We start from the raw sequence: 24,853 nt of genomic DNA, 5'->3' as shown, positions 1-24,853 counted from the left end.
AGGGAATAAAGACTGAATTGGGTGGATAAAACCACTTCCTTGAGTAGGTAGACCAGCCAAACAGATTAAAATCCTAATTTATTTGAAAAAAAAAATCCTAATTTATTTGGACCTTCAAAAACAAGCTACCTTGGGGCCCCTGGGTGGCTCAGTCGGTTAAGCTTCCAACTTCAGTGTAGGTCGCGGTCTCACATTTCGTGAGTTCGAGCCCCCACATTGGGCACTGTGCTGTTAGCACAGAGCCCGGTTCGGATCCTCTGTCTCCCTCTCTCTCTCTCTGCCCCTCCCCTGCTCATTCTCTCTCTCAAAATTAAATAAATAAAACTTAGAAAAAAACCAAACAAGCCACTTTCAGTTTGTAGCAGTTCTGGGGGTAGTGAGTCTCCCGCTCGTATACCCAAGCACTCTATGTCTGGGGTACTCGTTCTTCCTGGCCTCCCTGATAGCTTAGAGGCTAATCCTGCTTTCACCTTTTCTCCCGATATCGATTCAGATAGAAGAGGCTGGGATGTTTGATCGGATCTCCTTCCCAGCCGGATTCCTGTCCCTAACCCCGACTCGAATGCCAGACTGCCATTGCCACCAACCCAGGCAATGAGACCCAATGGCTTCCTCTACCTGAGCCAGGTCTCCAGACGTAGGCACCAGAAATGCTCAGTTACTGCAAGCATTTTGGCTTAATCTAGGGAAATAACAGTTATAACAACAAGAGCAGTGCTAACTGGTCTCCCGCATCTGGATCCAATCGAATTACTTGCCTTCATCTCTGCCATCCTCATCAGTAAGGTGGGGAAACGGAGGCTCAGCGAGGCCAGGCAGCTTACCCAAGATTACACAGCTCCTACGTACCAGAATCAGTGTTTGAAATCTAGAACTGTCTGCAGCAGAATTGTCTCCGTGCGCCTTGGAAGCTCTTTTCTGGGCTGCCCAACGTTCGCAAGGACATTTTGGCTGCAGTGGTGAGCTGGGTGGTAATCGACACGGAATAGTCTATTACAGTAATTTTTTCCAACTTAGCATTATATCTTTATTTTTCTGGAAAATTTTCAAACCCATGAAAACTAAAAGACCTGAACAATGAACGCTCGTATACTCCTCACCCACACTCACAGATTATTAGCATTTTGTTACATTTGTTCTTTCTCTGCGTGTAGATCTACACATACAGAGTGTGTGTGTGTGTGTGTGTGTGTGTGTGTGTGTTGTGTGGGTATTTTTTTGGTGGAAACTTTTGTGACACTTTGCAGATACTCAGCCTGAATACGTCAGCACTTAATAGTGATTCCCAAACGTTTTTCTAATGGATTCTAGGATCCCCGGAGCAGCTGCTAATCAAACTTTGTGGCTTGTAAAGCCGATGGAAGACAGTGTCTGTCATATTTAACTTCAGGTTTCAAGGTTTTGTCTTCATCCGAAGAGCCCCATTGCTGTCCGTAATTGCCTTGCTAACAAGTGAACTTTGGAACTTACACATTTATGCTAACGTAACTTCGCTTTTGTCTACGTTACACATAGAGCTTTTCGGAAGATATGATTTGCAGACGGGATTTTGTTGCTCAGAATGTTCGAAAAGCCCGATGAGCCCCTGGTCTCTTTCTGGGTCATAACTGACTGCAGAAGCCTTCTGTTTTGGGTACCTTAGGGCGACGTGCACTCAGAGGGGTTGGGTCCAATGACCCACATCATCACTCCTGAATGGATCATAAGCAACAGCAAGGGGTAAAGGTCTCAGGAAATACGGTTGCCATTTTCATGTCCTTATTCTTTTAAAAACTATGCACACACGCACTCATTTAAAAAAATTTTAATGTTTATTTATTTTTGAGAGAGAGTGTGTGCAAACGGGGGAGGGGCAGAGGGAGGGGGACAGAGGATCCTAAGTGGGCTCTGTTGCCCACAGCAACAAGCCCAATGTGGGGCTCAAACTCACGACCATGACCTGAGCTGAAGTCAGATGCTCAACCGATTGAGCCACCCAGGTGCCCCCACAGTCGTTATTTTTTTTACATGCATCTCAACGATGAAGTTTTGGGGGCGATGGTGGGGTGGTCTGGAGCCAATGGCCGAGAAAGTATTCTTGAAGACGTCTTTGGTGCAAAAAGGCGATTTTACTAAAGCACGGGGACAGGACCCGTGGGCAGGAAGAGCTGCATGGGGTCGTGACGGGCAACTCGTTATATACCCTCAGGTTGGGAGGGGTCAGGGATAGAGTAAGTCTCTAAGGAATTTTGGAAGCAAGGTTTCCAGCAGCTTGAGGGGCTAGCTCTTGCTAGGGAAATGGCATTTATTACTGTTTAATAAAACCTCAGTCATGAGACCCTTCAGATGTATATCGGGGGGCCATAAGCTTGGAGTATGATGGCCAGCATGTATCTTGGGGGAGCTGAGATAAAGGAAGTAGGCTTACAGGATCCTCAAGGTTGGGGTAAGTTAAGCTAAGATTCCCTTTTGCCCCTAGCAAAGCTTCATCATCCAGGAAGCTGAGCTCCTAGAGGCAGGTCACTCTGTTTCAAGGACTTCTCAATGGACTGTAGGCAGCAAGGAAATTTAATTTTTCATTTGCCTTAGTTGCCCACGTTGCCGTGGCAAGCACTTGAGCCCCTTTGTTCTTGGGTGGTCAGGTTTGTCGAGGAATATCACACACATTCCACCTGGAGGGGGTGGGGGTGGGGGTGCCAGCCTGTATTTTGCCCTCAGCTTGCCCCACGCCCCCTCATCATCAATGTATGCACATACACACGTATAAACATAGTAGCTGGCATTGTTTGCTTGGCTGCCCAGAACAGTGGTCCCAATGACGACCATGATGATGACAGCAGTAGGACAATAGTTAGCATTTACTGAGGGTGACCTATGTAACAGGCGATCATCTAAGTGCTTTGCCTATAGTATCTCATTTAATCCTCAAAAAACCATTCTGGGTGGTAAGAACTATCATCCTGTTTGTTTTACAGATGAGGAAACTGAGGCTTAGGGGATTAAGCAATGTGCATGCGTATCCAGAGCTAGTAAGCAGCTGGGCTGGGGTCCAAACCCAGGAGTCTGACCCCAGACCCCTCACTCTTCACCACTCAGCTGTTCTGTTGGCTGGGATGCAAGGGGGAGGTACTCAAATTGGAGGGCTGAAAGCTAGCAGCGGAAGGAGGGGAGGGAAGGGACAAAAGTGGGGAAGGAATGAGTTTTGTTTTGCAGAACCGACAGTTTCTGCCAAGGAGCTGCTCAGCCAGCTGTTTCTCGCCTGATAGTCCCTTGCTAGGTATTTTACCTGATAGCCCTTACATGAGCCAGTCTGAGCCCGTTTGGAGCTAAGGATCTGCACAAAAGTCCCCCTCTGTCCCCCCCAAGTTGTCCTGAAGTTACCTTTAGCTCGTTCTACTACCCAGATCTCCTGCGGGTGGAATTTTCTGCCATTTTTTGAACATGATGTATGCGCTGGCATGTGGACACGCTAGGCATAAGCAATTGAACCGAAACGCCTAAGTAATGGAATATGTATAAATCCTTAATGCATATGCAAGCTCCTTGCCCCGCCCCCTAACACACAATAAAAGCTTCCCTTCCTAACCCCAGGGAGACACAGTCCTCTGAGAGCTATCTCCCTGTCTCCTTACTTGTAACAACTCATCAAAAGTTCTCGGCTTTCAAACACCTCTTGGGTTGTGTTCAATTTCATGCAACCCAAGCCGGGACCCCCTTGAGTTCAGTCATAGTGCCGCCTCCCAGACACGTGTGTGTGCATGTGATTGAGGTTAACTGAAACTTTTCGGCTAAGGAGTGCTTCTCTGCCCAGGTTTCTGGTTAGCATTCTGAAGTAGTCAAACAAGTTTCTTTTAAACATTTGTGTTTTCCGTTCGATGCTGAGTTTAGGAAATGAAGGCAGGGATGCCTGGGTGGCTCAGTCGGTTGAGCATCTGACTCGATTTTGGCTCAGGTCATGATCCCAGGGTCATGGGTTCGAGCCTCATGTCAGGCTCTGTGCTGAGTGTGGGGCACGCTTGAGATTCTCTCTCTCTCTCTCTCTCTCTGTGCCCCTCTCCCCACCCCCTCTCTAAAATTAAAAGAAAAGAAAATGAATATAAACATATTCAGGATCATTGGGATAGCCAGCTTATAACCAAACAGCTGTAAACGTTAAGTTTACATCCAATTTCACATCCACGAATATTTGTAAGTCGTTACTAATAATATCCATTGGAGCTCAACACCAGGCTCCACAGTATATATTTTCTCCTTTAAGAAGGACCCATATGTTGCTTAAATTTGACCAACACAGATTCTTGTGGTTCTAGAAATGAGATGACCAGCTCTTTCAGAATATACAGCAACTGCCTCCACCTAAGCAGTGCCCGGTTTAGGAGATTTACGGTAAAGCCATGTTTCCTAGGAGGTCAGTACAAAAAGCCAGGCTTCTACGGCAGTTTCCGGGAGACGTAAGCTTTCCATCCGACGCAGCGTTTTACCTTTTTCTCTGGGAAATGTTTATACTAGAAAAGGCTCAACTGGGATATTCATCAGCTGCTTCCTGCTCCTGTGGTGTTTGGTGGGGCTGATAACGGACAAGGATAAAATGCGCTGGGCATCTCAGGATCATGGAAAACCTGGAACTGAGGCTCAGGAATGCCCCCCATTTTCGCTGTGAGAAGGGAAACAGCGCTGTCCCCGTGTGCCAGAAGTGTGAAACATGTGTCCTCACCTGGAAGATCTTCTCTACCAAACAGTGGTTCCGGAGGATCGGTGAGATACCCCAAAGGAGGTTTCTGGTCAGCATCCTGGAGCAGTTGGATAGCTTGTATTTGTTACACTATTTCCAGAACATCCTTCAGGCCACGCAGGGGAAGGATTTCACCTACAGCCGGTCCCGGATCAACCTCAGCAAGAAGGAGGGGAAAATCGGCAGGTCTTCCTTGAACCAGATGTTGGATAAAACAGTCGAACAGAAGATGAGGGAGATTTTGTACTGGTTCGGGAACAGCACCCACTGGACGAAGGCAAATTACACGCTCTTGCTGTTCCAGATGTGTGACCCCAAGTTACTGCTCACTGCTGCCAATGTCATCAGAGTCCTGTTCCTGAGAGAGCAGAGCAATGTCGCAGGTAAACAAGGCCACAGGGGGAGAGCAGAGGGCCCCCAAAGGTAAGGAAGCCAGACGTCAGGAGCCTGTAAAGGAACCAGACGTGTGGACAGGCTTAGGTAGACAAGCTTCAGGTTTTCCAGAACGCAGGATAGAGCTCCTTGTCCTGACATGCGGTCCTGTTTGCCAAAGGAGAAATTGCAGGATGTGAGTTCCTTCTAGAAAAGCATGAAATGCAAATGCTTTTTATGGAAGTACAGAACCTTTTTTTTTAATGTTTTATTTATTTTTGAGAGAGAGAGAGAGAGAGCACGTGCACAGGAGGGACAGAGAGAGGGAGACACAGAATCCGAAGCAGACTCCAGGCTCCGAGCTGTCAGCACAGAGCCCGACGCGGGGCTCGAACTCACGGACCGTGAGATCATGACCTGAGCTGAAGTCGGACGCCCAACCGACTGACCACCCAGGCGCCCCAGGAAGTACAGAACTTTTAACTGTCTGGCATTTGGAAGGGATTTAGGCCCAGTTATGGCTGGCCTGTGCCTCTAATACTCATTGCTGGTGTGGCTCCTGCATTAGTGGGTTTGGGATTAGATGGGGTTTGGGAGGGATGTAAGGGGGAAGCTTCTGAATTGTTCTGCCCTTCAGTCTGCACTGCACAGAAACCAGGTCAAGAGGTCAAAATGTAGGGCTTGTTCCCATTCATTCCGCCATATTGCTTGCGCCTGCATAAAATCCAACCTGAAGTGGTGTCTATTCAAGCCTGCAGGTAGCAAGAGGGTCAAATAAGGGTAGGGCAGGCGTTCTCAAACCTTACCTTGCATCTGAATCCCTGGGAAGGCTTTTGAAAACACAGAGGACTGGGACCCTCTCCCAGAGGTCCCGACTCCGCAGGTCTGCGGCAGCCGTGAGATCCTGCATGTCTAACTTCTTAGCTGCTGCTGCTGGTGGTGGTCTGGGGTCCTCACCTTGAGAGCCATTGGTCTAGGGTGTTGGTGAGAAGGTCTTGGAAATGTTTGGCCAGCTGGATCAGGAAAGCAAAAGAAGCCAGAAAAGAGGCAAGGGATTAGACAGGGGTCCATCACTGGTTCCGCGGGGGGCTGGGGGTTGGAGAAGACCCGGGAGGAGGGATCAGATGATCAGAGGGAGGAGTGTCAGAGGGAGGAGCCTCAGCGGCTCGGCGGCTCAGTGTTTGAGCCCACGAAGGTGGGGAATTCCTAAATGTCCATGAGACCTGTTCTGTGGTCATATTTGTAGACGATTCACATCCAAAAGAGTTTCAAAGCTAGACGACCCAGGGGACAGTTAGATTCCCATACATGGCACTGGGTTTCTTTGGCGTGTTAGGGAAGTAACACTCAGGGAATCTGAGTGACACAGCCTAGGCGACAAGTAAAGGGACTTGAAAACCAGGCCTCCCTGACTGAACATGTCCCATCTCGAGGTGCTCCTGCCAGGAGCCAGCAGACTCCAGAAGGCCTGGCTTGTACACACACACACACGTATACACACGTATGCACACGCATGCACACGTGGGGCTCGAACCCGTGAAACTGTGAGATCACGACCTCAGCCGAAACCCAGAGTCAGACGCTTAACCGACTGAGCCACCTAGGTGACCCAGAAATTAAATTTTCTTAAAAAAATTTTTTTTTAATGTTTATTTATTTTTGAGAAAGAGAGAGAGAGAGAGTGGGCAGAGGCAGAGAGAGAGGGAGACACAATCCAAAGCAGGCTCCAGGCTCTGAGCTGTCAGTACAGAGCCCGATGCGGGGCTTAAACTCATGAACTGCAAGTGTGCATTGTGGGTCGGCAAAATCCAACAAGAAGCTTCCTGCAATATTTGCATAGCGACTCGGGGGCTCCCCCGGATAAAACTGGACATAACCGGCTTGGTCCATTTTGTGTGGATTGAAAAGAAGGCAGTAGAAAGAAAACTGTTTTCCTCCACCTCCTTTCCTCCACACACCCCATTAAGGAGCACCCTTGTCTTGGCCTTTTGGTTTTCAGGGCTCAGTCAGTCCGCCAGTGATGTGTTTGCCTTCCCCGAGAAAGACCACCACCAGTCTGAGACCTCGCAGGTCTGCCGGGCAGCCGGAACCAAGAACACATCCTTTCCTTTGTCCAGATCTCCAGGGAAAGAAGGGTTGCTTGAAAATATGGGGGGCGGACCATCTGACACTGGTAAGTCAGCCCGTAGCAGGAAAGCCAATAGGTATGAGACTGGGAAGTCCCCCGTTTATTTATTTTTGAGAAAGAGAGGGAGAGAGAGAGAGAGGGCAGGGGCAGAGAGAGAGGGAGACACAGAATCGGAAGCAGGCTCCAGGCTCTGAGCTGTCAGCACGGAGCCCGACGTGGGGCTCGAACCCACAAACCGCGAGATCATGACCCGAGTCGAAGTCCGACTGAGCCACCCAGACGCCCCTCTTGGGGTAATTTAAAGGAAGTGCCGGACACAATGCCATTTCACCTGAATCGGGCAGGGTTTGATACACTATAGGCATCTCCTTGAACTGGGAAGGCTTGCAAAGCCCTTGTGTGTTTGGTTTGGGAGGTCTTGTTTCCGTTTTGGCGGAAGAAATGACAAAAATCCAGTAGTCTAAGGGTAGACCATGATGAGCTCTATGTCTGGGGAGCGGGTTTGGGGAGGGCTTCTCTTGGCCTGAATTAGAGACAACCCCACCCTGCACCGTTCTCTGGCTTTCCTCCAAAGGACAATGGAAGAGTTCTCTCCAGTGTATTTCTGAGATGAACCGGCTGTTTTCCAGAAAAGCAGACAGGTCCAAGGCAGAGAGCGCCCCCTCCGATCTGTTGGTTGACTTGGATGTGGTCCGAGACCTGTCTTCTGGGGCCAGAAAATATCGAGACTTCATCCGTCACCTGCCCATCCACCTCTCCAAGTACATTCTAAGTATGCTGGGGCGAATTGGGGGATTTCTCAAGACACTCTTCATCATGGCTCTGATGGGAGGTTCCCAGGTCCGTCATCTTTTTTTTTTTTTTTTTTTTCCCCAGGTCTGCTGGATAAAAACAGCCTGAACAGGTGTGCCTTTGTGAGCCAGCACTGGGCTGCGCTGGCCCAACAGGTCAAGAAGGATCTTTCCATGCATACTTTCATTCAGAACCAGATCGCTTTCTTGCAGGTACTTCCTGGCCGCGAGGGGTTGATCTGGAAACCAGCCTCATTTCCACGTTGAGGTTGGCCTGACAGTACACCTTTCCGATCTCTCCGGTGGACCCTTAGCTGGCCTCCTGCTCGCCGTTAGGCTTTAGCCGTAACTTCCTGTTTGTCCAGACCCGTTAATCACCACGCGCATTGTCTGTGCATCTAGCAGGCACGACATGTGTAGAAACCTCTCAGGGGGGCACCTGGGTGGCGCAGTCGGTTAAGCGTCCGACTTCAGCCAGGTCACGATCTCGCGGTCCGTGAGTTCGAGCCCCGCGTCAGGCTCTGGGCTGATGGCTCAGAGCCTGGAGCCTGTTTCCGATTCTGTGTCTCCCTCTCTCTCTGCCCCTCCCCTGTTCATGCTCTGTCTCTCTCTGTCCCAAAAATAAATAAACGTTGAAAAAAAAAAAAAAAAAAAAAGAAACCTCTCAGGAAGAGAGAGGCGGAGTCTTTCTGAAACGTCACAGAGCAGGGCATTTTGTCCCCGTCCCCCCCCCCCCCCAGAGATCTATCTTGTGGCATGTGCAATAAGAAAACCATGAGTATGTTTCTGGAACAGTCTCATATGATGCACAGATGTTTCAGAGACCAGTAAGTATGTGTTTAAGTTAAAATGCAAGTCTTCCGGGTAGTATCCATCTTCGGAATTTTTTATCTCTGTTTCCTGCCCGAAGCCTTACCCCGAATCGTGGACTCTTGGTAGCTTGAGTTTTTCCCAGCAGGGATCCATAGCAGAAGACGAGAAGAGTCAGGCATTGGGAGGCAGGCCATACCTCTGGGAAGCTGAGACCCGCTCGCCATTTCTTGCTGGCCTGGCTCTGGCTGTTTGGTATTCAGGATCCACTTTAAGCCAATCTGCACGTGCTACCGGCCTCACCGGCCAGGCCTCCGCCAGAGTTTACCCATCTTTCAGATCTCGCCAAGCACCCCTCTTGGAGAGGCAGGACCAAGAATAGTAGCCATTTTCCGTTATCTTTTTTCCCTCAGGGGTCCTACGCAGGGGGAATCGAACCTAATTATGCCAACCAGCTTCTTATCCCGGTTCCTAAGATGACCGATGATGGGAAACGCATGCGTGCGAAAAATCAGAAATGGAAACTGAGAATGAAGGTGGGTTGCGGTGGCATCTGGGGTCCAGACTCGGCCCTCCTGTGAGGGGTACAGGAAATGGGACCATACATGATCTATGGCACGTGGATATAGGAGATGGGAGGTGACATTCCCTAAGGGAGACCGGAGTTGTGTGCTGTGTGTCCTTAAGCAAGCGACTTCCTCTCCGTCAGCCTTAAATTCCTCAGCTGTTAAATGTGCGGATGGATTTGCTTGTCCTCTCAGGGTTCTTCGTTTACTTCCAACCCCACGGCCAGACCATAGCTTCTCCTAAGGAAACCGTGTAGTATGAATTTCAAAAGAAGTTAGAAATCTGAATTATCATGGGACAGCTCTTGTTTTTCTTAAAGGCGTGGGCCAAAGAAGACACATCTGTGGACTTAATTTGACCCGCATTTTTTTTTTTTTTAATTTTTGAGTTGGCCCATTCACTCATTTTATACATTTTTTTTTTTTACATTTATTTATGTTTTGAGAGACATAGAGAGACAGAGCACAAGTTGGGGAGGGGCAGAGAGAGAAGGAGACACACAATCCGAAGCAGGCTCCGGGCTCCAAGCTGTCAGCACAGAGCCCGACATGGGGCTCAAACTCACGAACCGTGAGATCATGACCTGAGCCAAGTTGGACGCTTAACTGACTGAGCCACCCAGGCGCCCCTGTTTTAGGAATGTTATAATTTAAGAAAAGAGAGAGAAACAGGTAAAGCACTGTGGTCAACAGAAGAAAGCATGTGAAGTAGCAAGACAAGGCAGTTAAGGGTCTCCAAGGGAAAGGTAGAGGGGAGTGCCTCCGAGGGATGGTGATTGCCATGGGTACTGAGCTTGAACAGGGTGCCAAGAATGGTGTGCCCAGGGCTTTGTGCACATCATTCACTTGATCTTCACGGTAGATCGAGTGGATATCATTGCTCCCAACTTATGGATGTGGAAACGAAGGCTGTGATGTTAGAAAAGTCACCTAAGTTCTCATAGCTGGTTGGTGGTAGGGCTAGGATTTGAACTGGGTCTTTTTCCTCCAATGACTCCACCATGCAGCTCTGAAAACTTCGTTGATGAACGAGAGCCAAGGAATTCCAGCCCAGGTCATGAAAAGTCAAGGACGTCTTGATTAGTTCAAGGCAGGATATCAGAGCTGCTTGGACACTGGAGGGGAGGCAGGTTGACAGATTCTGGGGAGAGACTTCTAGGTGGACGTCGTTATTTGGTTAAAGATCAAGAGGGAGATTGAGCTGGGAAAAGCGGGCATCCCAAGGAGGAGTCTACAGGTATGGAGAAGAAGGGTAGGAAGAGAGATGTTCCCAGGGGGGACTCCCAGATGCGAACATGATGTGGTGGTCTTTTTTGCTTTCATGATAAACTCACCCTGTTTTTTGGGTTTCCTGCTGGCATGGTTGTCATTGCCTTCTAGAAATGGCTGGAAAGAGGAGTGAGAGTCCAGTTGAGTCATCTGTGCCAGAACTTAGCATGTCTGGCATGCCACAGTGGTCCAGAAAGTGTATGTTGGAGGGAGGGAGGCACAGAGAAGAAGGAAGGAAGGAAGGAAGGAAGAAAGGAAGGAAGGAAGGAAGGAGGGAGGGAAGGAGGGAGGGAAGGAAGGAAGGAAGGAAGGAAGGAAGGAAGGAAGGAGGGAAGGAAGGAAGGAAGGAAGGAAGGAAGGAAGGAAGGAAGGAACTATTGGAAAGGGAAGGGAAATACCCTTGTTGAGACTTGATACAATTGATTTCCTCTCTCTGAGGCTCAGATATATCTCACCTGTAAAATGACGAGAATGCTTTGTGGGGCAAATGATGTACTTTACGAGGCAGCTGTAAGGAGAAATGAAGGTTGCATATACGTGCAGACTTTGAGGCACAAATGCACGGAGAGCGTAGCTGTGATTTTGCCTACAGCTTGAGTTCCCATGAGTACGCTTTGTAGAGTCAGGTATACGTAATATAAACATGAAGCCCGGACTTCTGCAAAACAGTCGAAGGGCACCTGTGACTCGATTTTGTGAACGTACCCTCCGTGAGCTCATTTTTGGAAAAGTTGAGCTGTCGGCGATATCGAGAGTTCACGGAAGGAACCAGAACACACAGAAGATACAAAGTGATGCAGGATGAGTCAGGACCCTTGACTCACCATTTTCTAACTCGTGGATGACTCTAGTGCCTGCTCATTGACCTCTCCCTACCAGCACGTAGTGGCAGCCACAGCCCAAAGAGGCAGAGTCCTTGGGCCTTATGTCCTGGCCAGGGAAGACCTCAGGGGGTGCATATTTGGGGCCCTGGGTAAAGTTGCCACTGTGCTTTGACTCCAAGTGTTCCCTTGTTAGAATGACTACAACCTGTGGACCGCATACCAGAACCAGGAAACTCAGCAGGTCCAGATGGAGGAGAGAAATGTCTTCTGTGGGACTTATAATATCCGCATTCTCTCTGACACGTAGGTACTGGGGTCAGAATCCGGGTCTTCAGGGACCCTTGAATTAGCCTCCTTAGGATTCCCATGACCCGGTTCACTTGGAAAAGGCAATCCTTCCTGACCTCAAGCTCCAGCTCCCAACTAAAATGAGATCCCCTTCGGAAACCAGGTGCTGGGTTTTTGGACCATTCTCGGCAGTGGGTGGAGGGCACTTTCCCATTATAGTTTTGGGTACACCAGTCGACCATCCTTCGCACAAGTCATGTGCGTGAAATTACCGTGTTTTTTTTTTTTTTTTAATATTTTTGTTGTTTTATTCTAGTTTTTAGAAGGAAGGTGTGCTTATTGGGAAAAAGAAACCCACCAAATGCCAGCAAATGTATCGAGAAAAGCCAACACCTCCTACAATCTTGTCATCTAGAGATAACCACCATTAATATTCATGTCTAGTCTAGAATTTTGTTCTTGCGTTACTATACCTACAAGTTTTAAATAAAAATGGGGTTATGTTATACGTGTTTCTGTAATCCACTCCAGCAAAGTACCATGGGTATCTTTCCATGTTAAACATGAAAATGGCGCTTATGATAACCGCACGGTGTGATGTCACCTGTCTATGCTGTTAGAAGACATTTTAATGATCGGCTCTCTGCCATAGTTTAGGCCTAGGACTTTGCTCTTTTTTCGTAAGGTTTCATAAAGGCCATCTCTCTCTATTTTCTTTCTGGCTGTGAATCTAACAAATTACATCTTGACCAGTCAGTAGGGCGAAGACCAAGAAGATAGGGGAAAGGCAAAGTTGAGTTTTTTTTTTTTTTCAACGTTTATTTATTTTTGGGACAGAGAGAGACAGAGCATGAACGGGCGAGGGGCAGAGAGAGAGGGAGACACAGAATCGGAAACAGGCTCCAGGCTCTGAGCCATCAGCCCAGAGCCCGACGCGGGGCTCGAACTCACGGACCGCGAGATCGTGACCTGGCTGAAGTCGGATGCTTAACCGACTGCGCCACCCAGGCGCCCCAAAAAGTTGAGTTTTTATGGATCGCGTGGTGATAAGTGTGCCCCTTAGGAGAGATGATGGCTGATTGAGCTCTAGGTGTAACAAGTAGAATGAGGACAAAAATATCACAAATTCTCATCTTCAGGCATGACCACCTCCCTTTTGCTGAAATAATCCCACTTCACTCCGTGGGCCTGGAGCAATTATAGTGAGTGTCCCCTTTCACGATAAAATGTCTCAATTCAGACAATACATGGTTGGGTCACCTCGCTCATATTTTATCCATTGGCTGGTAATCTTATGATTGGAAAATTAATTTTTTTTATATTAAAATTTTTAAAAAAAATTTTGCCTGAAAGGACTTTTTGGTATGGTATAAGGTAGGGGTCCCTTGTGCTACATCCCTTGTTGGAAGGCCCCGAACTTTCCATTATACCGTTGTTGTAGGTGACAGCCGTCGTACTAAGTGAGTTGCTGGAAGGGACACTAACTTTTCTTTCATGGATCATCCTTTCCACCCCCACCCCACCCCTCCGGCAACTCAGGTGGGACCGAAACAGAATCATTCACTATTCTGGGGGACACTTGGTAGCAGTGTCATCCAATCGGAAGATCCAGCTTCTCGATGTCATACAAGTAAAGGAGGTACCCATCGCGTTCCGAGGCCACGCCGGGAGTGTCCGCGCCCTCTTCTTGTGTGAGAAGAAGAACTTTCTACTGAGCGGAAGTTATGACCTGAGTATTAGGTGAGTGGTCCAAGGGAGTTGTGGTGCCCACCCCACTCAATGCCTAAAGTCAGCTTGTGGAGGAAGCAGGTGTGCCTTTTCCTTTTTGTGTTTAGCGAAAAGGTACCCTAAATGATACCGACTTCTCGAATAACCCGAAACATTTTTTCTTTTTTTGGCAAGGTAAAAACCAATTAATTTGTATATCGTTTAAACTTTAACAAGATGAGATAGATTTATAACAACGATCAGATCTATTTTCTTTTTGAAAAAATGGTCATTTATTTATTTTGAGAGGGAGAGGAGGGGGGCAGAGAGAGAGAATTCGAAGCAGGCTCTGCAGTTTCAGTGTGGAGCCTGATGCGGGGCTAGATTCCCCCAAACCATGAGATCACGACCTGAGCCAAAATCAAGAGTCGGATGCCTGACTGACTGAGCCACCCGGGTGCCCCAGAAATCCTTAACTTTAAGGTAGTCGACTTTGCAGATTTGACTCGTTTAATAAGAAATCCCTCCCTGAGATCTTTGTGTCTTCAATCCACTTGAACCTCATTTTTGTTATCATATGAGGTAGAGATCCGATTCCATTTTTTCCCTTCTCCTCTTTGCATTTATATCTAATTACTTAAGTACCATTTATGGGAAAAAACTCTTCTTTCTCCCATTGGTCTGTCCTGCTGCTTTGTCATAAGATAAGTGTCCATAGATTTCAATTTCTTGGTCTTTATTCTGCTTCTTTTGCCTGTGTGGCTGTTGTTGGTCAAAACCACACTATCTTAATTACTTTGGTATTTAAAGTCTTTTTTTTTTTTTAATTTTTAACGTTTTATTTATTTGTGAGAGACAGAGAGAGACAGAATGAGTGTGGGGGAGGAGCAGAGAGAGAGGGAGACACAGAATCCGAAGCAGGCTCCAGGCTCTGAGCTGTCAGCACAGAGCCCGATGTGGGGCTCGAACCCACGAACCAAAAGATCATGACCTGAGCCGAAGTCGGACGCCCGACCGACTGAGCCACCCGGGTGCCCCTGTTCATGTCGTATTGTTATTATTGGTCTGTACAAGGCTCCATTCCTGTTTTATTCATCTATTTATTAATTCTATTTTCTCTATTCTTCACTCCCGTTTCCTTCCCCATGGGCTACCTTCTCATCTTTGTCAGTGTGGATCTTTTTATTTATGTGAGTCCTTTGAAAATGTGTATTGGGGCGCCTGAGTGGCTCAGTCGGTTAAGCGTCCGACTTCGGCTCAGGTCATGATCTCGCGGTTCGTGGGTTCGAGCCCCTCGTCGGGCTCTGTGCTGACAGCTCAGAGCCTGGAGGCTGCTTCTGATTCTGTGTCTCCTTTTCTCTCTGCCCCTTCCCCGCTCATGCTCTGTCTGTCTCTGTCTCTCAAAATGAATAAACATTAAAAAAAAAAAAGAGAAAATGTATATGGATATATTTTATACACATGTTTATAATTTTCATCCATGCTTTCTTTGATTTATCTATCTATCTATCTATCTATCTGTCATCCATGGTATTATTTTAAGCTTATCTTGGCTTTTCACTTTTGTACCCCATCCTATGTTCCAAAGATTTATCCATTACTGTCTAGTTAGTTATGTAGTACTCCAATATACATTTCACCTACTTGCTTCCCCAGTGATGGAAACTAGCTGGCCTCCAAGTAAAGCTGCATGGAACATCTTTGTCCCCTCGTGGACTTTGTGAGATTTCTTAGGTATATATATGCCCAGCAATGGACTGGCTGAGATATAGGGTAGGAGCTACCTAATTTGACCAAGTACTAGATTGAATTCAGAGTGACTTTATGGGTCTACATTCTCCCTAGGAGGGATCCTGTAACTGTATTTCCCTACCAACATTGGGCATCAGCCACCTTTCAAATTTTTGCCAGATGGGTATGTGTAAAATCATTTCCATTTGCATGACTTTGGCTACTAATAAGTTTGCCTCTTCTTTTATAAATTGCCTGATTATATCTTTTGTCCATTTTTCTATTGGGGCTCCTCTAATTTGCTTCTTGATTTGCAGTTCTATGTGCTTTCTTCTAACTTTAAAAAAAAATATTTATTTATTTTTGAGAGAGAGAGAGAGATAGACAGAGAGACAGAGCATGAGCGGGGGAGGGGCAGAGAGAGAGGGAGACACAGAATCCGTAGCAGGCTCCAGGCTCCGAGCTGTCAGCACAGAGCCCGATGCGGGGCTCGAACTCATAAACTGTGAGATCATGACCTGAGCTGAAGTCGGACGCTCAACCGACTGAGCCACCCAGGCGCCCCTGTGTTTTCTTCTATATATTAGTCCCTTGTCAGTTTAAAAATTGCAAATACCATCTTCTATTTCTTCATCAACCCATTAACTTTGCTTATAGTGTTCTTTGTTGAATAAAAATTCTAATATTGCTGTAATACGACGTATCAGTTTATCCATTGTTTTGACTTGTGTCGGTGAGTCTTTCTAGTCCTAGGTCACAAAGACATTTTAAAATATTTTGTCCTATTTATTTTTTAAATTTATTTTCCAGAGTTTATTTATTTATTTTAAGTAATCTCTACACTTAAGGTAGGGCTTGACCTCATGACCCTGAGATCAAGAGTCGTATGTTCTTCCGACTGAGCCAGCGAGGCGCCCGTTGTCCCATTAACTTTATAGTTTGACTTTTTGCATTCAGTTCTTTGAACTATTTGCAGCCCAACTTTGTATGTGATGTTGGGTAGAGTTTCCATTATATTTATTTATTTTGAAAGAAAGTGAGCAGTTTCCCCCACAGTGGTTATTTAGTCAGGAACCTGCCATTTTCTCCACTGACCTGTGGGGCCATCTTTATCATATGGTGATTTCCCCACATATAGATGAGAATGTCTCTGTGAGCTCTCTCGTAGACTCTTGGTTTGTTTTTCTGTTCTTGCATCAAAAACATCTTCTAAAAAAGACAATTCCTATAGAGTAGTTTTAGGTTTACAGCAAAGTTTGAGAGCAAAGTACTGAGATTTCCCATTACCTTGTGCTCTCCACATGCACAGCCTCCCCGGCCAGAGCGGGACATTTGTTACAACTGGCGAACCTCCATTGACACATCATAAGTCACCCCAAATCTGTAGTTTACTTTAAGGTTCACTCTTGGTGGTGTACATTTTATGAATTTGGGCAAATGCATAAAGACATGTATCCATCATCATGGTATCATATAGAATTATTTCCATTGCCCTGAAAATTCTTGGTGCTCTGCCTAGTCATTCTTCTCCTTTCCCCCCCACACCTGTGACAGATGGTAAGGCCACAGGACCTTTGGGAGTATTATATATATATTTTTTGTTGTTTTTATTTATTTTTGAGACAGGGAGAGACAGAGCATGAATAGGGGAGGGTCAGAGAGAGGGAGACACAGAATCTGAAACAGGCTCCAGGTTCTGAGCTGTCAGCCCAGAGCCCGACGCGGGGCTCGAACTCATGGACCGCGAGATCATGACCTGAGCCGAAGTCGGCCGCTTAACCGACTGAGCCACCCAGGCGCCCCCCCTTTGGGAGTATTAGAAGAAAAAGCTTAGCACATTCGAAGGAAAACAAAAGAAACACTTATTAATCGTTTATTATGTACCAAGTCTCATAAGAACTCTATGAGGCAACTACCATTATTAGCCTCAATTTGCAGATGAGGAAGCTGAGATACAGGGTGGTTCATTAGCTCCTCTAAGATCATACAGCTAGTAAGTAGGTGATGGACTGGATTGGACTTCAGGCAGCCTCACTCCAGAATCTACTACCTTAACATTACATTTTTGCCCTGTCATAAAAGCAATCCGGGTGAAATGCGAGTCTGTATCACCGACAGTTGAGAGACCTCAGGCAAATTTGCTTATTAAAGAACAGTGTGACTCATACCTCTGTTCCCGTAGATCTCTAAGATATGCTTTAGAAGTACCCATAAGATGTTTTGGATCCAAATAGCTGAAGTAGATTGGTCTGTTGTTCCTGTTTGAAGACCACCTCTGCTGTTGAATGGGTGCCATGGGTTTTAAGCCTGGTGGTCATTCCAGAAACCTCTTCCAACGTAATACCAACCAACATTTATTACGCATTTCCTACACGTTGATCGCTGTTCCAGTGTTACACGAATCAATGCAGGATTTCTCAACTTGCGGCTGGCAAGTACCTTCTGTGGAGGCTGTCCTGTGCACTGGAGGACATTTAGCCGTACCCTTGGACCATAGCACCGGATACATTAGCAGCTCTCTCCCTACTTGTGACAGCCAAAAATGTCTCCAGACATTGTCAAATATCCTCTAGGGGTGGAAATCACGCCTGGGTGACCATCATCCATTTTGTATATTTAATTCTTTACCAAAAACCCTAAGAGGGAACTATCATTATTATCATTTCCATTTCACCAATGAGGAAATGACACTTACACGGAAATTAGGTAACTTTCCCAAAGTTACACCTAACGGGTGCTGCCGCTGGAAATCAAATCCAGGCCTCTGACTCTGAGCTTAACCCTGAAACTTTGCCGCCTTCCAGCAAACTGTTGATCTAAGGGAACTTGTATGCCATATGATCCCTTGGGCCCTCAGAAAAATCTCAAAATCATTTCTTGTTTTTTGTTTTTGGCCTGATTCCTGCAGATACTGGGATCTGAAAAGTGGGGCTTGTATACGAATCTTCAATGGCCACCAGGGGACAGTCACTTGCATGGATTTATATATGAACAAACTTGTATCTGGAGCAAGAGATTGCCAGGTGAAAGGTGAGACAGAAATGCCTTAAACTTTCTAAGAAGTTTCCCCAAATCCATGGGTTGTCAAAATACTTGTTTAGCTCATTTCTGTAGGAAGACATTCTTTTACTCATCCATCCATCCATCCATCCATCCATTTACTTCACAACTATTTGCGGAATACCTACAATGTGCTAGACGCTGTGCTAAGTGCTAAAAAAAATGAATATGACCCTGTTCAATATGGCTTTTTATTTCCTCAAGAGACTCATAATCTCATAATGGAGACAGATACATAAATATACAATGGAGGATATCATAAATACGTGAATAGTAACTGCCACCATTTATTGAGTACCAAGTTCGTGACTGACGTCGGTGCTTTACATATATTATCGTATTCAACCCTCACAAGAAGCCTGTGGCATGGATGCAGATGAGGAATCCAAAACTCGGAGAAAAAAACAGCTTGCCCCAGATCAGAGCCGCTGAGTGGTGGAGTGGGGATGTGAACCCAGGGCTGTCTGACTCTAGATCACGCGCTCCTAACCAACACGCGGAGTTCTAAGGGACCACAGAAATAAGAGTGAGGCAAAGCACCACAGACAGGGTGCTGTTTGAGTGTGGTCTTGATGATGCGTCGTTCTACAAGCGGTGGAAGAATGAATGCCATTCTAAGCAGAAGGGACAGCATAGGCAAATTTGCAGAAGGTTGAAGAAAATGGTGTATTTGGGGAATTTCCCCTTGCTGGGTATGGCTGCAGTAGAGCGTGTGGTGTCGGACAGAAGGCTGGTTACTTTGTTTGGGGCCAGATTATCAAGGGCCTTCTGCATCCGGGTAGGAAGTTGACCTTCATCCTATAGAATGCAGGAGGCTATAAATGCACTCTGAGCTGTGGACTGACATGATCAGATGTGTTTCTGAGAAAGATGACTCTAGTCATAGTATGGAAGAAGGTTGGAGGGAGGGGACTGTGTGGAGATGGGGACAAGTGAAGACAGTACCCAGTCTGGAGAACTGCGGTGGTATCTTCAGAATAGCCAAGAACAGGCAAGTGTGAAGAAAGTCAGGTGGCTATGAGTTTACATGAGGTGACAGGAGGGCAGATAATGAGGCCGGACTTTTAAACTCAGGTCACTGGGTATTTGGAAGTGCCATTAACGGCAATAAGGACCACAGGGGAAGAGTAGGGTGGGGTGAGGAACGAAGGGGGAGAAGCTGGCTTCAGTTTTGGACCTCTTGAGTGTGGTAGGCAGAATAACGGCCAACCGAACACGTTCACCTCCTAATCCCCGGAAACTGTGACCGTGTCACCTTGCACGGCAAAAGGGACTTTGCCGATGTGATTAAGCTGAGGACCCGAAAAGGGAGAGACGGCCCTGGGTTATCAGATGGGTAATCACATGGGTCCTTAAAAACAGAAACTGTCTTGTCCGTGATCAAAAGGAGATGTGACAATGAGGAGTGCTCAGAAACATGCGACGTTGCTGGCTCTGAAGATGGAGAAAGGAGGTCATGAGCCAAGGGATATGGGTGGCCCCGGGAAGGTGGAACAGGCAAGGATATGGATCCCTCCAGCCCCAGAATCTCCATAAGGGACACAGCTCTGCGGACACCTTGATTTTTTAGCCTTGTGAGGTCACATCAGGCTTCCGTCAAATAGTACATTTGTGTTGCGTTCAGCCACTAACCTTGTGGGAATTTGTTACAGCAGCAATAGAAAGCTAATACACTGGGTACGGGAGTCCCAAGGACACCCAGGTGAGGACTGCAGGAGGCAGATGCAGGTGTGAGTTGCCACGTGAGTTGACTGCACCATAGGTCTGGGGCTCCAACTGCATTGGTTTGGTGGTTATCAATTGGAATGAATGGTGGAGACGCCAGGCGTGGAGATTTCCCCTGCAAAGCACGAGGAAAGAACGAAAAGCGAAGGGAGGCGAGGGACCCAGGAAGTCACAGCCGTGTTAGGTGGGGGCAAAAGGGGCAGGAAAGCGAAAGCGGAGTGATGTTCCATATGCCGGCACTCAGACCTGCTTAAGAAACTTTACTCCCCACCTCTTTGCCCTCCTTGACCTGACTGGAAGTTCTCGTTGCCACGACTGCGTTGAGGAGTAGAGCAGATGGCATGAAAGGAGGAGAGTTTGGAGATGGAAGGGCAGACAAGGCCTCCAGATTTGAGAGAGTCTTGGGGGGCCCCCGGCAGGGCTACAACTAGGACAAGGGGAGCTAGGCTCTCACCTCGGGTGTAAAACTTAAGGGGGCACCCCAAACTCCTGGTAATCAAAGATACCACATTTTCACACAATATCTAAAAGGCAAAAATTAATTCACAAAATACATGATGGAAAAAAAATATCCCAAGATCTCTCTCTTCCCCCTAATCCTAGTCCCAGCCTCCTGGCCTACCTGTTCCCCCTGGGTTTCCCCCAATGAATCTTTTCCCAACGATTCCCAATGAATCTTTTAATTCATCCTTCAGCCTTCTCCCCCCACCCCACTTTTTCTTTTAAGATTTTATTTTTAAGCAATCTCTACCCCCGACGTGGGGCTCAAACTCACAACCCCGAGGTCAAGAGTCACACCCTGTATTGACTGAGCCAGCCGGGAGCCCATCAACTTTGTGCTTTCTAATTGGATAAGAGGCCAACGTATATGGAAAAAACAAGTGAAGAAAAGCGTACTTACAGAAGTTAGGGTTGATCTAGCGTATGTGGTTACGAGCATGGGTTCTGGGGCCAGGCTCTAAGGGTCCGAATCCCAGCTCTATCTGCTTGCCATCTGCGTGATCTTGAGCAGGTTACTGAACCCCTCTATGCCTCAGTTTCCTCATCTGTGTAGTGGGGAATAAAGACAGTAGCTGTATCACGAAGACGAGTTAATATACACCAAGCACTTCCAATGGGGCCTGGCTCGTCGTTAGTGCTCTACGGAGGTATCGGCTGCGGTCATTACTTGGTCTTAGGTTGCGGTCATTACTTGGTCTTAGGTTGTACACTCTGTTGCCTGAGAGGTACTTTGGGGCTGATGGGGCCAACTTTAACGGTCTCATTCCCGAATCTGTGGTGCCTGCTTCCAGTTTCTTCCTTTAAGGTCTATTCTCCCACCTGCTCATCTATTTTCACACCTTCCCAACACTCGCAGGATGGTGGGTGGTAGAAACGTGAAGCCTGCCCCCAGCTGTGGCCGTCTCTCAAGTAGTAAAATCCAGAAGTCAGATTCAGAAATCGGTTTTTTAAAAGGAATAAACAAACATTAAAATGGTTTCAATGTTGATTTATTTTTGAGGGGTGGGGGAGGGGCAGAGAGAGAGAGACAGACAGACAGACAGACAGAATCCGAAGCAGGCTCCAGGCTCTGAGATGTCAGCGCAGAGCCCGACGCGGGGCTTGAACTCACGAGCTGTGAGATTGTGACCTCAGCCGAAGTCAGGTGCCTAACCGACGGAGCCCCCAGGCACCCCCAGAAATATGGTTAAATGTAAATAAGGATAGACAACTTGCTTTTCCTTTGGACATAGAAGGGGTGAGTCAGGAGAATAGTATCTGGAAGGAATAATGCCATGAAACACGTGCCGTGATTTTCCTGAAATCCACTCAATAGCAAGTATTTTTCAGGCTCAAGAAGGACGCTTATTAGTGAAATAAGTCATACAGAGAAAGACAGATACCATATGTTTTCACGCTTATGTGGATCCTGAGAAACTTAACAGAAGACCATGGAGGAGGGGAAGGGGAACAAAAAGTTAACAGAGGGGGAAGGAGGCAAACCATGAGAGACTCTTAAAAACTGAGAATAAACGGAGGGTTGATCGGGGGTGGGGGGGGGGGCGATGGGCACTGAGGAGGGCACCTGTCGGGATGGGCACGGGGGTGGTATGGAAACCAATGTGACAATAAATTTCATATTAAAACCAACAAATAAATAAATAAAAAAAAGAAGGAGGCTTATTAGAGATGAGCTGTCTAGCGCTTGGACCCCAAGGCTGAGTTGTAGGGTTAGAGCCAAGGTCTCTGCGTTGCTGGCTCTCTCAGGGACCCACGGTCAGGGAGTTCTGTGCTGCAGGCTCCTGGAGCTGTTGGTGAGCCTGTAGGGGTGCTGGGCCAGGCGGAGGCCTTCTAGGGTCTCCCTTGATGGGCGTGGCTTCTGTGCTGGGCTGTAGAACTCCACCATAACCTGCCTTCGCGCCCCTCCCCACCCCTTTCAGAGTGGGATGTCGAGACAGGGAAGTGCCTGAAGACGCTTAAACACAAAGACCCCATCTGGGCCGCCAGGATCAATGACAACTACATCGTGAGCAGCTGTGAGCGGGGGATAGTCAAAGTGTGGCACGCTGTCACGGCCCAGCTGGTAAAGGTGAGAGAGCAGTGGGCTGGTGGGGGCGGGGAGGGAGGAGGGGGTACCGATGGTCATGGATGGGAGGAGGCTCACGGTCTCCCCCATAGAGCTCTTCAGACCATCCTGAAGCTACCATGTTAGAGTCACCCAAAGGGTGGTCCTGAAGAATTTTAGGGGAAACTCCCCTCCCACTGCCCCCCCCCACCCCAAAAGAGGGCCATTCTGAGACTGTGGAGGGTCAGGGATCATGTGACTTACGTTGGCATGCAAGTGGTGGTAGCAGGCTACGTTCTGACTCAGTATGATATACGGGCTCAGGGTCTTTTGACAGTGGCTTTTCCTTTTCCAGAACATTCTACCCTGACTCTTGCATGGGGTGAGGACATGAACAAAGTCACAGTAGTTTTTCTTCTTACTCTCTGGTGAAAAGAGAACAGTGGCTGCTCTTGAAAGCGAATGAATGCTCACACGCACGCAAAGTGTTGCTAGAGTTGAAACCTCCTGGCTCTAGTGGGCGGTGGTGAGATACATTTGTGCCGGGAACACAGGAGCACAGCGAGAAGCTGCTGGGCCGGCTGGTGCATTTTCTTCCCGTCAGTATTGTTGTCACCATGGTCTAACCGGCAGTAGCAGGCACGGGGAGGCCCCAAGTGTCCTGCGGTCCTGGCAGGGACCTGGGGTTGGAACACACCTGACCCTTCACCTTGTGGCAGAAGACGATGGTGAATTCTGGCCCTCTCTCGGACTCCAGGAAGATGAGGCCTGCCCCAGCCACAGAGCCGTCAGGAGCAAGGCTCTCCCTAATCATTCCTTCACTGGGGAGAGAGCTCTGGAGAGAGGGAGGCATGGACACCACTGGCTTTTTCAGAACAAAAGCAAAAAATGGCGGAGTGTGTTGGGATTCATCCAAAGAAGCCTCCAGCTTTGGCCTTGGAGGACTCACAGTCTGAGTTGCAGATGGGCTGAAAACAGAGGCATCTTCTCTTGCAGACTCTCATTGGCCACGAGGGAGCCGTGAAGTGTCTGTGCTTTGACCCGTGGCATCTCGTCTCAGGAGGTGCAGATGGCCTGGTCATGGCCTGGAGCATGGTGGGAAAGTACGAGCGGTGCCTCATGGCCTTCAAGCATCCGAAGTAGGTGCCAGGAAAGCCCTGGTTGATGGATGTGGGACTCTCTCCTTTTCCCTCACAGCCTAGATTTTGTAATAACGGTACTAGATGTGGGTTTCGAGAAGTTATTGAAATGTTAGGCTCATGACACATGTGACACATTTATATCCGTTATCAGACGACATTAGGCGCGTTCAGGGTGGAATGGCCACACGCTTACATCTGTTTATGAATATTGGCAGAGCCATCCCAAATAATGCCAATGCCAGTAAACTGAAAATTCTTGGAGTTGGTCTTTACCCCAGGCCTCTACTTAAAATCATCCAAGTGCCAAGGATTTAAAAATAACCAAGGGGTTAAAGAAGGAGCTTTCTTACAAGTCTGCCGGCTACATTCTATTCCAGGACGGCAAACGTCTCATTTTACAATTCCAATCCCAGTTTAGTGGTGGTGGCTGCTTGGAGCCAGTGGAGAAGTAGTCTGAGGTCACGTTTGAGGTTGTTTGGAAAGGATCTTGTGGTCAGTTAACGGTTCTGCCACGGCCACGGGTTTTTATAGGCTGTGCGACGTCACTCTTGTACCGCGTGAACAATGCTTCTTTCCCTGCGTGCGTTATAAAAAACTCTAGGGAAACAAGATGCTACCCTAGTTGACTCAAAGAGTGAATGGATCTTCTAGGGGACCTATCAACGAGAGTTATTTGGTAAAATATGGCCCTAGATTTCCTCGTGTCTTCGTAGGAACCTCTTGAGCCGGCACACTGGCCTTGTGGGAGGTGGAAGGGGATTTGAGTTACATGTGTGTGTTTACTCTTTGTGGTGTGTGACCGCGTTATTGGTGAGTGGGTGCTGGGAAGGGCTTCTGTTCAGTGATTTATCTGGGGTTATCAGTAAGCCTCTTAGCATGTTGTATGGATTATCAAAACTTACGAAAGGAAAGAGTCAAGCTTTAGGATGTCGCCTGAAAATTGTAATTATATGTTTTTATTTTATTTATTTATTAAATGTTTATTTATTTATTTTGAGAGAGAGCGCGCGAGCACAAGAAGGGGAGGAGCAGAGAGAGAGGGAGACACAGAATCCGAACCAGGCTCCAGGCTCTGAGCTGTCAGCACAGAGTCCAATGCGGGGCTCCGACCCATGAACCGTGAGATCATGACCTGAGCCCAAGTCAGATGCTTAACCGACTAAGCCACCCAAGTGTCTCTTATT

At 47.5% G+C, this 24,853-nt stretch overlaps 1 protein-coding gene across 1 annotated transcript in view; it reads left to right on the top strand.

The window, feature by feature from the left end:
* Window positions 1–4,255: 4,255 nt before the first annotated feature.
* Window positions 4,256–24,853, top strand: part of CDRT1 (CMT1A duplicated region transcript 1) — a 34,200-nt gene continuing 13,602 nt past the window's right edge. Inside the window, exons 1-10 of the mRNA XM_030294899.1 lie at window positions 4,256–5,094; window positions 7,083–7,256; window positions 7,786–7,983; window positions 8,088–8,215; window positions 9,226–9,348; window positions 11,665–11,774; window positions 13,299–13,499; window positions 18,106–18,227; window positions 22,403–22,551; window positions 23,524–23,666. Coding sequence (XP_030150759.1) covers window positions 4,590–5,094; window positions 7,083–7,256; window positions 7,786–7,983; window positions 8,088–8,215; window positions 9,226–9,348; window positions 11,665–11,774; window positions 13,299–13,499; window positions 18,106–18,227; window positions 22,403–22,551; window positions 23,524–23,666 — 1,853 coding nt within the window. The 5' untranslated portion in view covers window positions 4,256–4,589. The remainder of the gene's footprint in view (window positions 5,095–7,082; window positions 7,257–7,785; window positions 7,984–8,087; window positions 8,216–9,225; window positions 9,349–11,664; window positions 11,775–13,298; window positions 13,500–18,105; window positions 18,228–22,402; window positions 22,552–23,523; window positions 23,667–24,853) is intronic.

This window comes from Lynx canadensis, chromosome E1, assembly GCF_007474595.2.
Source record: "Lynx canadensis isolate LIC74 chromosome E1, mLynCan4.pri.v2, whole genome shotgun sequence".
Classification (NCBI taxonomy): Eukaryota; Metazoa; Chordata; class Mammalia; order Carnivora; family Felidae; genus Lynx; species Lynx canadensis.
This window is presented reverse-complemented; position numbering and strand designations above follow the sequence as displayed.